The following is a 12,750-nucleotide window of genomic DNA, read 5'->3' as shown; positions in this document are numbered from 1 at the left end:
CCCTCCTCAAGGCCTTCCTTGTTTATTGATTTCTTAGCTTAAATCCTGTTGTTCGATCGTTGTTTGATTCGTTTTGGTATTGCTCTGTTTTTCTTGCGTTGCTCTGTTTTTGCATATTTGTCCAGCTCGACCCTGCACTCGATCTACACTCGATCAAGTGCTTGCTCGAGTTCTTCCCCAGAACTTTGGTTTATGATTTGTGTTTGTCCTGTTTCATTTGAGCTGCATTTCTCTTGCATTCATGTAGCTTTCTGTTCATTATTTGCCTTGCATTATTTCAATTCTTGCATTACCATAGTTTCAATTTCTTTTTTAGCTTCATAACTGTTACAGTCATCCTATTCCATTTACATTTAGCATCTAGTTCTTGTAGTTTTACTTTCTATACTTTACATTTTCATCATAGGATTGTTAGTGACAAACATCCTTTACATTTGGCTTGACTTAGATTCATATGCACATCTTGATTGTTCACAAACACTCAGATAGGATTGACACCTCTTATACTGCAACTGCATAAGGGGAATTGAAACACCTTACCATCCATTCATTCATATCTCACAATTGCATACATTCATCATCCATACCACCAAATACTTCTGTTTCAGCAGCGCCACCTAGTGATTGCCTCCAGTTTGTGGAGTAATATACAGGTGATCCACATCTTCTATCCACTTCAAATTAGTCGGTTCATCAAGTGGAATCAAACCTTTAACGAAATCTTCATAACTATTGCCAGTCAATTTAAAAAACTTGGGTTTCATATCGAACTGTTTATAATCACGAACCATCGTTCTGGTGAACCACGGGTCTATAAACGCAATGTGTTTGATGTGAAATGGGAAGAGATCTCGTTTGTACCTAATACTGAGGAGTCTCATAAATGCGCCCATGTGCTGTAAAACAAAAAACTGAGTAGTAAACAACAACTCAGCCATAATGTAATATAAGTCAGTCGTAAACAATAACAAATCATACCACTGCCACCTAGTGTCATTATGTATTATAACACAGCCATAAACATAATAACTCAGCCACTATGTATTATATCTCAGCCGTAAACATAATAACTCAGCCATTATGTATTATATCTCAGCTGTAAACATAATAACTCAGACATCAAGTTAAACTTACTTTATCAGACAGCCTCCCAAATGTATCAGTCAGCCAGTTCTTTCTTTCGGTGATGAGAGTCCTATAGAATTCAATATTTGGTGTTGACTTGCCTAATGGTGTATCCCTAAGAAACAAATAAGAACAGGTTAATATAATTTTAACAAGATGTGATTAACAAGGGTCTAAAGGGTCATACTCGGCTATCTTTAGGTACTCCAAAAGTTTCTACAACTTGACCGCATCAACCGGTGCCAGAGGATCATATATTCCAGCTCCAGGTACACAGTTCTTCCTCATGCACGTCAGACCATTGTCCCCAATATAAGGAAAAATCCTCGCTTGTGTAGCTTGTAGTTTATTCAATGAACTTCCATCCGGGGACAGCTTAACATTCTCCAGCCTTAAAGCTTTAATTCTATCAAGCCTAATCTTTTCCTCCTCATCATCCTCAGATTCAGGTTCAAGGATATTGTTTTCAGCCATAATCCCGGCTGTCATATCACATATACTGTTGTCAGCAGCGTCGGCACCTGCGTTTGCACCAGCTTCGGATACTCCCTCATTCAAATCAGGTTCTACATATTGCAATGGAATGAAGTGACTAGGCTTAGTAGTCTTTCTACCTCTTTTCTTTGGTGGATTATTTCCAACTTTCTTTTCCGCCAACTCTTTGACCTTCTTTGCAGCCACCGCCTCATCTTTGGCCTTCTTTGCCGCCAACTCTTTGACCTTCTTTGCAGCCGCCACCTCATCTTTGGCCTTCTTTGCCGCCAACTCTTTGATCTTCTTCGCAGCGACCGCCTCATCTTTGGCCTTCTTTGCATCTAATTCTTTGTCCTTCTTTTCATTTTTGGCATTTTTCCTCGTGTTAGGCCGTTGAATTGGTTTCGTAGCAGCTGGAGACTTCTCAATGAAATTAAGAGGATCATCTTTATCAAACTCTTTATTCAGATTCCTACTGACCCCAGCCATACCACTGCCACCTACATGTATAACATAGCGAAGACAATTAAAGATAATGATAACTCAACCTAAACATTCTGGAAAATCAGCCATAAGATTAACATAATTCAGACATTACCGGAGGACTGTTGACAGAGTAGTTTTGTTGCATTTTTCCTGGAACTACTGGTGGACTTTTTGTTGTCAACAATTCATCCCGAAGGTCTTCTGGTAACAGGTTCTTTATTTTGAAATTTTTATAATTTGACCACTCATCAAAAGTGTTTTTGCCAGTTTGCCCAACACCCAAGGAAAGCACGTGCTCTTTAATCTGCTTGAGATCACTCTCAACATATCCAAACCTGGTTTCAAACCATTCATTCATCCTCTATTCTATTCTATCTCCAATGTTTTTTTCCAAGGTGTCAAACCTTGAGGTTAAATTAGACACCAACTCAATGAGAGTTCCAACTGATCCACCACTCTGACTGTTGGAAACTATCACCTTCTGTTCAGCTCCTTCACCAGATCCACCACCTTGACTTTTGGAAACTACCACCATCTTGACTTTCTGCTTCTTTGCGGGAGGAGAGTCAGAATCAACTTTCTGCTTCTTTGCAAGAGGAGAGTCAGAATCAACAGCTGTTTTAACATCCCAAAAACCTTTAACAAACTTATCCTCGTGTATGTCTTGGATAAGGCGATCAACTGCTGGGTCGTCTTTTTGATCTGGCCACGTATGAAGTAGCTCGCGTACATCATCCTTCATAACCATTTTAGTCACACGCAGCTGTAACATAAGAGAATATGAGACCCATCAGTAAATAATAACTCACCCATCACGAAAACATAAATCAGCCAATACTAAAACATAACTCAGCCGTCACTAAACCATAACTCAGCCATAACTAAATCATAACTCATCCATTACTAAACAATCACTCAACCAGATATAAACCTTACCTCACCAAACGCTTTGATATCTTCAGCAATTACCGATACCATCGTGGAATGTGTACGGTTTCCACCCCATTGAAGCATCGTTATGCCACCATCTTCAGCTGATGCATTCCCAAACCGTTCTCCAAAGCATTTGATGGACTCATACGCCCAAGCCTGTAACACGGGTGTAAACCCACTAAGGGTGTACGACTTTCCCGTAGGGTTCAACATCTTTATGGAATTAACAAGAGCTTCAAATGCTGACCGACACCACGGATAAGTCTTCACGGCTTCATCATCAAAAACTCATTTGGCACTTTCATATGGAATTCCAGAGTTATTATGCAAACCATAAAGTCCAATGTGTTGAAGAAGCAACAGCCCCAACCATTTACGATGATCAATGTTAACCCATCCCCGACAAACTTTTAATGCTTCCCTGAGTTCAAGTAGCGTTGGACCTGCCCCACCAGGCACTTGTAAAAGTCTGAAGAACTCTTTGTGTTCCTCTTCAAGTTCAAACCGTTCAGTAGGCATTGGGTTTATGTTTAACCCCGTCAGATAATGAAATTCATTCAACCCAAACCTGATAGGTTGACCGCCGACCACAAACCAAAGCTCCTTCTTATGTACCCTAAACTGGTTACATAGTAGGAAATGTACAACCTTACCAGACCAGACGAATTGGCTATCAACTAGCTTAGAGATTATTCCAATAGGTACATCCTTCGTTTTTTCCCACGCATCCAGTCCTACTGATTCCCTAATCTGTGGGAATTCTAACATTGTGAAATTGGTGTTAATTTGTTTAGTATGTAGAATAGACTTCATTTCTGGCCAAATTCTTGGGGGGTAATCCCTTGCTTGTTCTTCAGAAATATCCTTAGCCATCTGATAGTAAAGCATAAAATAAATCAGCCATAACACATGAAAAATGCAATGCATAAAATAACTCCGCCACAAATACATAACTCAGCCGTAAAGCATAAGATAACTCAGTCCAAACTCAGCCATCAACGACGGCGACAATAACCCGTAACTCAAAAATAAAGAGGAAGACTGATGTTCATATATTTTACCTTGTTTTCCCTTAGTTTATTCACATCTTTTGCATCTTTTGCCATCCATTTATGCCATTGTTGTGTAGCTTTAGCACTAATCATGCATTAGAGTTTAGTTGCATTGTATTTGCATCTTTTCATGCATAAACAGGTGATTTTGGAGCTTAAGGAGCATGGAAGCAGTAGAGAAGAGATGTGAAGCAATCATGAGGAAGAAACAAGGGAGTTAAGGCTGAAGAACCAAGGTCCAGAGTCCAACTCGACCACACACTCGACCAGACACTCGACCGTGTGCTGAGGAGGACTCGACCGAGTGGAGATTGCACGAGAGAAGCCAGCTCGACCAGCCACTCGACCGAGCACTGGTCGAGTTGACCGAGCCGTTGACTACTTTGACTTTTTCTATTTTTAGGGCTTCCACTCCGCTCCTATATAAAGCCTTGTACCTGCAGCCACCAAAAGAGTCCAGCTTTTTAGATATTCTCTAAACCTAGTTTTTACCCTTTTGGGAATTATTCCTTTTGCACTTTTATTTTTCTTAGATCTTGTACTTGAAAAAGACTAAATTCCTCAATATTGTTAGTTTCATAACTTTCTGAATATTGAGAATTTGAGTTTGATCCTTTGATTAATATTGAAGATCTTTGTTTCATCTTTCTAATAATGCAAGTTTCAATATTTCCTAGGTTTTTGACTTTGTTCATCATGTCTTGTTGTGAGTAGTCTTCCTAGGATCTTGAGGATGGTTAGGATGGATTAATCTTGTGGTTTGTGTGATTTGGTCAAGCTGGATTGTTGTAGATCTCTTCTAGGCTAGATGTTCTTAATGCTGATCCTGAACTGAGAGGTTAGGATCTGATTTTAAGCTCCTTAGCATCACACCAATGTTTAAGAAGCATAGATAAGGCTAGATCTAGAGCTTACCATTAGGCTTGCTAAGAGATTAGAGGTCTTGTTTGGTTTGAGATGTATTGCTTAATGCCTGCTTGTGTAGATTTTTTACTGTGTGAGAACAAGTCTAGAATTGCATAGGTTTGATTGTTTCTTGACCATGAGAGTGGGAGAAACTTGTCTTAGATTTATATGTCTAGAGGTTAGCTCAAAGTTTGCTTGAGATTTGTTGACCAAGTTAGATAACCACAATGATTAGTTCATCCCATGAATCCATCCTCAGGACCTTCTTTGTTTATTGATTTTAAAGTCTTAATCCTGTTGCTTGCTTGTTGATTGATTTGTATTTGCATTGCTCTGTTTTTATTGTATTGCTCTGTTTTCTGGATTTAGCCAACTCGACCTCTCACTCGACCTACACTCGGTCGACTGCTTGCTCGAGTTCATCCCCAGAACTCTGGTTTATGATTTGCATTTCATTCCTATTTCATTCCTGTTGCATACATTTAGTCTTCAGTTCATTGATTGTCTTGCATTAGTTCATTAGTAGTAGTTTCTATTTCTGTTCTTGCTTCATTACTGTTTCAATCATTCAGTTTCATTTGCATTTAGTTCTTGGTTCTTGTAGTTTATTTTCTGCATTTCACATTTTCATCTTAGGATTGTTAGTGACAAGAAATCTTTACATTTGTCTTAACTTAGATTCATATGCACATCTTAACTGTTCACAAACACTCATTTAGGATTGAAACCTCTTGTACTGCAATAGCATAAGGGGAATTGAAACACCCATCCATCATTCCATTCATATCACCATTGCTTACATTGATCATCATTCACCACCATACAAATAAACTTGTTTCAATTTGGCGCCGTTTCCCATTTGAGTGTGTTTTTGTGACATTTAGGATCCATATTAGTCTAAGATTAAGTTCGTTTATACACTTGAATCTTCTGTTTCTGGGTTGAAGTTCCATTTCAGGTACCTGATCTATGGTTTCAAATTTAGAAGGTGGAGTGTGATAGACGGCCTTTAATCTCTCAGCCGGAGGAGCACCATATATTCTACTCATCTTTTTCTCAAGAAGTGTAATCACAGAATCTTCTACTGCCCAAATCCCCGGCTTCTCCCCAGCTTCTTCCGACGCAAACCACCCAGACGAGTCCACCATCATTGCCTCTGAAGGAGACAAGAGCTCAAAAGGCGATGACAAAGGAGGGTTGGGGCAATAAGAGCATCCCTTTAGTCCTTGAATTCCAGCCCCACTCCGTTTCTTGAATCTCAAGTAACTCATAATCCCCGGTTTAAGGGTAACGGGTTTTCGTCCATTGTTCTTCACCACCAGAGCTGTAGCCATGCTTACTGGGTACAAAGAGACGATATAGGTTATGTCGAGATGTCCGACCGTACAGCACAGTTCGATCTGAGAATGTTCACAAAGATATCATCAGTAAGATTTGATATTTTTATTTGGGGAGGGAGGGGGGGGGGGGGAATCAATCAATCACCTGAAGAGCATCAATGGCGTCTGAATCAGTATCCTTGACACTCCACTCATATCCTGAGATTACTGAAGACTCTCCTTTTGGTCCGGTAGCTTCTTTTCCGTTTACAATAACAACACCTACTCCACCTCTAATCTCATCACCGTCAGTTGTGTAAAGAACTTCCTCCAATCCCTCGTCTTTCCAGTATACCTTTGGCTTATATGAAACCACATGCGCGTCTGATAGACTCATCTTTAATGAACTTCCATTTCTGACCTTTAGCTCCACCATAGGAACGTTGTTTGATTCGGAGAATTTTATTCCCTTTCGTCCGAATTTATCTTTAAGCCTCTCAATTATTGTCAATGTCTGAGGAGCTGAAATTGAACTTCTTATGGCTTTTGGTTTTGGGAGAGAAGAAAAAGAGATAAGAGAAGCCATCGATGGAGAGTAAGGAGAAGAAAAGATAAGACGAGTGAAGTTTGTAGTCCGAAAAAAGCCTAATCTTTTTCCAAACTTTGTTTTCTTCCTCCGTTTTCTGCCACTATTTTCCTTAGCCTGTGGTTGTCCTTCAACATAACATAATTTTACTCACAAGATATTAGCCGGAATTAACCCATAATAACTACAGCCTTTTATTTGATAAAAACCTGTGGTCTAAAAAGTTTGTACAAAACTAAATACAAGATGATAACATAATCATATCATTTGTGTATCTAAAGTTATAATATAATGGCACCTTCTTTTTAAATATTAATTTAAAACTTTACATGTAAGAAAAATAATGAAGACAAAAAATGTAAACTTTAGATTTTAGATTTAGAATTTCATCTAAATTTTTATTTTAAAGGAACGTCTTCAGGCTTTAGATAACATGTGTCTTATCCAAGAAAACATATGATTTCTTATGGCACAAAAAATTAGAACATGTGTTATTCACCGTTTTTATACAAAAAAAAAGTTGGTAAGAAATGTTCCATGGGAAAATGAAATTGGTACGAATTTCCTACTAAAAATGTTGGTAAGAACTTTCATAAAACATTTCGTAGGAAAACGAATTTCCTACCAAAATTTTGTATAAGTGTTGTCTAAGTGTGGTCTAAACACTCCTAATCCATCTCTAACTCTTATAATTAGTCAAATGCATTGGATTGTGACACATTTTGACCCTAGAAACACTTACAAAAGTGTTTATTGCTTCCAAATAATGTTTTCTCGGTTTTAGCATGTTCTATAACAAAATGAGTATAAGTGTTGTCAAAACTCTCCAAATCCATCTCAAACTCTTATAATTAGTCAGTTGCATTGGATTGTTACACATTTTAACCCTAGAAACACTAACAAAGCTATGTACAGCCTTTAAGCAATGTTTTCTCGGTTTTAGCCTGTTTTGGGACAAAATGGGTATAAGTTTTGTCTAAACTCTCCAAATCCATCTCAAACTCTTATAATTAGTAATTTGCATTGGATTGTGACACATTTTGACCCTAGAAACACAAACAAAGCTGTTTACAGCTTCTAAGCAATGTTTTCTAGGTTTTAGGCTGTTTTCTTGGTTTTTGCCTCTTTTGGGATAAAATGGCTATAAGTGTCGTCTAAACACATCTAATCAATCTCTAACTCTTATAATTAGTCAAATACATTGGATTGTGACATATTTTGACCTTAGAAACACTAACAAAACTGTTTAAAGCTTGTAAACAATGTTTTCAAAGTTTTCGCTTGTTTTCTCGGTTTTAGCATGTTTTTGGACAAAATGGGTATATGTGTTTTTTAAACTCTCAAAATCCATCTGTAACAATTAAATAGTCAGTTGCATTGGATTGTGATACATTTTTACCCTAGAAACACTAATAAAGCTTTTCACAGCTTCTAAACAAATTTTTTCTTGGTTTTAGCCTGTTTTTCGGTTTTAGCCTGTTTTGGGACAAAATGGGTATAAGTATTTTAAAAACTCTCCAAATCTATCTCTAACACCTATAATTAGTCAGTTGCATTGAATTAAGACACATTTTAACCCTAGAAATACTAACAATGCTGTTTATAGCTTCTAAGCAATGTTTTTTTTTGGTTTTAGCATGTTTTCTTGGTTTTATCCTGTTTTGGGACAAAATGGGTATAAGTTTTTTTCAAACTCTCCAAATCCATCTCAAACTGTTATAATTAGTCAGTTTCATTGGATTGTGACACTTTTTTTGATCCTAGAAACACTAACAAAGCTGTTTATTCGGTTTTAGCCTGTTTTGGGATAAATTGGGTATCAATGTTTTTTAAACTCTCGAGATCCATCTCAAACTCTTATAATTAGTCAGTTGCATTGTATTGTGACACATTTTGACCCTAGAAATGCTAACAAAGCTGTTTACAGGTTCTAAGCAATTTATTCTCAGTTTTAGCCTGTTTTGTCGGTTTTAGCCTGTTTTGGGACAAAATGGGTATAAGTGTTTTTTAAATTATCTAAATCCATCTCAAACTCTTATAATTAGTCAGTTGCATTGGCTTAAGACATATTTTAACCCTAGAAACACTAACAAAGCTGTTTACAGCTCCTAAGCAATGTTTTCTAGGTTTTAGTCTGTTTTCTCAGTTTTAGTCTATTTTGGGACAAAATGGGTATAAGTGTTTTTTAAACTCTCTAAATCTATCTCAAACTCTTATAATTAGTCAGTTGTATTGTATTAAGACACATTTTAACCCAAGAAACACTAACAAAGCTGTTTACAAGTTCTAAGTAATTTTTTCTCAGTTTTAGCCTGTTTTGTGGTTTTAGCCTTTTTTGGGACAAAATGGGTATAAGTGTTTTTTTAACTTTCCAAATCCATATCAAACTCTTAAATTAGTCAGTTGCATTGGATTAAGACATATTTTAACCCTAGAAACACTAACAAAGCTGTTTACAGCTCCTAAGCAATGTTTTCTCGGTTCTTAGCCTGTTTTCTCGGTTTTCGTCTGTTTTGGGAGAAAATGGGTATAAGTTTTTTGTAAACTCTCTAAATCCATCTCAAACTATTATAATTAGTCATTTTCATTAGATTAAGACACATTTTAACCCAAGAAACACTAACAAAGCGGTTTACAGCTCCTAAGCAATGTTTTCTCGGTTTTAGTCTGTTTTGGGACAAAATGGGTATAAGTGTTTTTTAAACTCTCCAAATCTATCTCAAACTCTTTTAATTAGTCAGTTGCATTGTATTAAGACACATGTTAACCCAAGAAACGCTAACAAAACTGTTTACAGATTCTAAGCAATTTTTTCTCAGTTTTAGCCTGTTTTGGGACAAAATGGGTATAAGTGTTTTTTTAACTTTCCAAATCCATCTCAAACTCTTATAATTAGTCAGTTGCATTGGATTAAGATACATTTTAATCCTAGAAATACTAACAAAGCTATTTACAGCTCCTCAGCAATGTTTTCTGGGTTTTAGCCTGTTTTCTCGGTTTTCGTCTATTTCGAGACAAAATGGGTATAAGTTTTTTTAAAACTCTCCAAATCCATCTCAAAATCTTATAATTAGTCAGTTTCATTGGATTAAGACACATTTTAACCCAAGAAAAACTAACAAAGCGGTTTACTGCTCCTAAGCAATGTTTTCTCGGTTTTAGCCTCTTTTGGGACAAAATGGGTATAAGTGTTTTGAAAACTCTCCAAATCCATCTCAAACTCTTACAGTTAACTATTTGTATTGGATTAAGACACATTTTAACCCCAGAAACACTAACAAAGCTGTTTAAAGCTTCTAAGCAATGTTTTTGGTTTTAGCCTGTTTAGGGACAAAATGGGTATAAGTGTTTTTTAAACTCCCCAAATCCATCTCAAACAGGTGCTTTAGGGTGCTATATTGTTGCATTTGTGCATTTTGGATGATGATAACTCTCTAACTTACATGTTTTAGACACCCTTTTTTGTCCATATTTTGCATTATATATACCCTAACCGTAGCATTTTTAGGTCATTAACTGTAGTAATTTGCATTTAGGCCATTTAGGGTGCTGCATTCTTGCATTTGTGCATTCTGGATGAAAACAGGTGCTTTAGAGCCTAAAATGGGGGAAAACAAGGTCAAATTCGAGCATGTACCTGAAGGAGCTATTGAGCAGGAAGAACAGTCCGAACCTCAACCCAATCAAAGAGGATCCAAAGGCAAGAAGAATAACCCGAAGACCTACCCGAGGAACAACCTGACCTTATCCTCGTGCACCGCATCGAGCAGACCCTCGGGCAGGACTGGGCAGCTAGGTTAAAAGGGTTTCCATATATAACCCCCCTCTTCTTCCTCTCGCCCTAGCACGCCACAGACACTAAGAACAGAGAGCGAGAGCTTCGGAGAGAGAGACTGAGCGATTTAAACATTTTTTCCACTTTGTTAGGATTCATTTTTATTTCTTTTGCTATTCTTTTTAGTGTTAACTTTATTGTTTAAATTTATTCCATAACTCGATCCCTTACCCGAACTAGTACTCGATCACCAGCTTCGTGTATACCTTAGAGCTGTTCATCCTTGACTTCTTGGTCCGATCACTCTACCCGATCCTGTACTCGAATGCTTGCATCGAGTGCTTAGATCGTGTGGTTCTTGCCTCTTTATTTACTTTTGCTTCTTTTAGGATTGTTAGATTAAACCCTAATTATTGCTTGGCTTGACTTGCTTGTTTCTGATCATATCTTATCTGCTAGCATAACAACCATTTGGATTGATAACCCTTTGTACTACAACTGCATAGGGAATTGATACCCTGGGTGGGTGAAAAGCTTGTTATCAGATGTAAAGATGTGCTTTATAGCCTAAAATGGAGAAAAACGAGGTCAAACCCGAGCATGTACTCGAAGGAGCGATTGTGCAAGAAGAACAGTCTCAACCTCAGCCCGATCAAAGACGATCTAAGAGCAGGAAGAGTAACCCGAAGACCTACCCGAGGAACTACCCAACTTGATCCTCGTGCACCGCCTCGAGCAGACCCTCGAGCAGGACTGAGCAGCTAGGTTAAAGTGGTTTCCATATATAAACCCCCCTCTTCTTCTTCTCGCCCTAGCACGTCACAGACACTCAGAACAGAGAGCGAGAGCTTCTGAGAGAGAGATTGAGCGACTCAAACACTTTTTCCACTTTGTTAGGATTCGATTTTGTTTCTTTTGCTGTTCTTTCTAGTTTTCGATTATGTACTCTACTACTTTTATCTTATTTTCAATACAATGCAATTTTCATTCATTTTTCTCTCTATGCTTTTTACCATGAGATATGAGTAGTGAAATAAAGTTTCTAGAGATGGGATAGACAAATAGGTGTTCTTGATCGGTTAGGATGTCTTAGCTTGAATATTTATTTTATAGAAATTCCTTTCTAGATTGGTGTTCTTAATGCTATTTTCAGACCGAGAGGTTTAGAATAGATCTAGGGTGTTTTGCCATCGAGAGATGTTGTTGAAATGGTTGAATCAATCAATGCTAGAGATTTACTCACTTAGCTTAAGAGATTAGATGTGTAAGGAGTTTATTGAAAATAATGAATCGGTTTGTAATGCCTGCTTGGTCATGTTTCTCCAACGAGAGTTGGGTAGGGGAGTGACCAAGGCTGATTGTTTCTATCACGAGAGTGTTTTAGCAAGATTTAAGAGATTCATTGTCTAGGGAAGATTTGCTTGAGGCATGTAGGACATCCGACTTAGTCAACCAGTCCACAATGACCCATATGGCATCAAAGGTCCGTGACACTGGCAATCCTACCACAAAATCCATAGTGATCATATCCCACTTCCATTCAGGAATGGGTAGACTCTTCAGTAAACCGCCAGGAACCTGGTGCTCAGCCTTCACTAGCTGACACACATTACACCTCGAAACCCAACTAGCCACATCCTTCTTCATCCCGACCCAATGATAGTACCTCTTGAGATCACGGTACATCTTAGTCGCTCCTGGATGAATAGACAACTTGCTCGCATGAGCCTCTCTCAGAATCTCCTGCCTCAACTCCTCATCATTGGGCACACAAACCCGACCGGGCACGAAGATAGTACCATTATCTGAGACCTCATACCTTGAATCCACATCCTTAGAGGCATTCACCAGCCCCAAATCCTTCTCTTAAGCCAGCCGCACTCTACTCAGAAGATCTGCTTTATTGACTGCTTCCGAACCCAACGGTTCCTGTGAAACAGCACACAAGCTCAAAGCACTGATCTCCCCTACCAGAGACTCCATCTCCTGCTCCTGAGCCGAAGCTACCCTCTTCCGACTCAGAGCATCTACAACCGTGTTAGCCTTACCAGGGTGATAGGCCATCTCCAAATCATAATCTGCCACAAGCTCCAT

General features: G+C 38.2%; 1 protein-coding gene across 2 annotated transcripts; it reads right to left on the bottom strand.

Annotated features, from left to right (window-relative positions):
- Positions 1 to 295: 295 nt before the first annotated feature.
- Positions 296 to 6,956, bottom strand: LOC147944402 (photosynthetic NDH subunit of subcomplex B 2, chloroplastic-like). Of its 2 annotated transcripts, XM_087450782.1 has the most exons (8): positions 6,462 to 6,956; positions 5,939 to 6,376; positions 3,022 to 3,891; positions 2,198 to 2,848; positions 1,313 to 2,099; positions 1,135 to 1,240; positions 862 to 896; positions 296 to 729 (listed from the first exon to the last, which is right to left on the bottom strand). In XM_087450782.1, the coding sequence occupies exons 1-3, from the start codon at positions 6,879 to 6,881 to the stop codon at positions 3,307 to 3,309; spliced, it is 1,443 nt and encodes a 480-aa protein (XP_087306908.1). In that variant the 5' UTR covers positions 6,882 to 6,956; the 3' UTR covers positions 296 to 729; positions 862 to 896; positions 1,135 to 1,240; positions 1,313 to 2,099; positions 2,198 to 2,848; positions 3,022 to 3,306. The 2 variants fall into 2 exon arrangements, with proteins under 2 accessions (XP_087306908.1, XP_087306907.1); XM_087450781.1 differs by having other exon boundaries at positions 296 to 896.
- Positions 6,957 to 12,750: the final 5,794 nt, after the last annotated feature.

Source organism: Camelina sativa, chromosome 5, assembly GCF_030686135.1.
Source record: "Camelina sativa cultivar CO46 ecotype springtype chromosome 5, ASM3068613v1".
Taxonomy (NCBI): domain Eukaryota; kingdom Viridiplantae; phylum Streptophyta; class Magnoliopsida; order Brassicales; family Brassicaceae; genus Camelina; species Camelina sativa.
The sequence above is the reverse complement of the archived record's forward strand: the minus strand, read 5'-3'. Positions and strand labels throughout refer to the sequence as shown.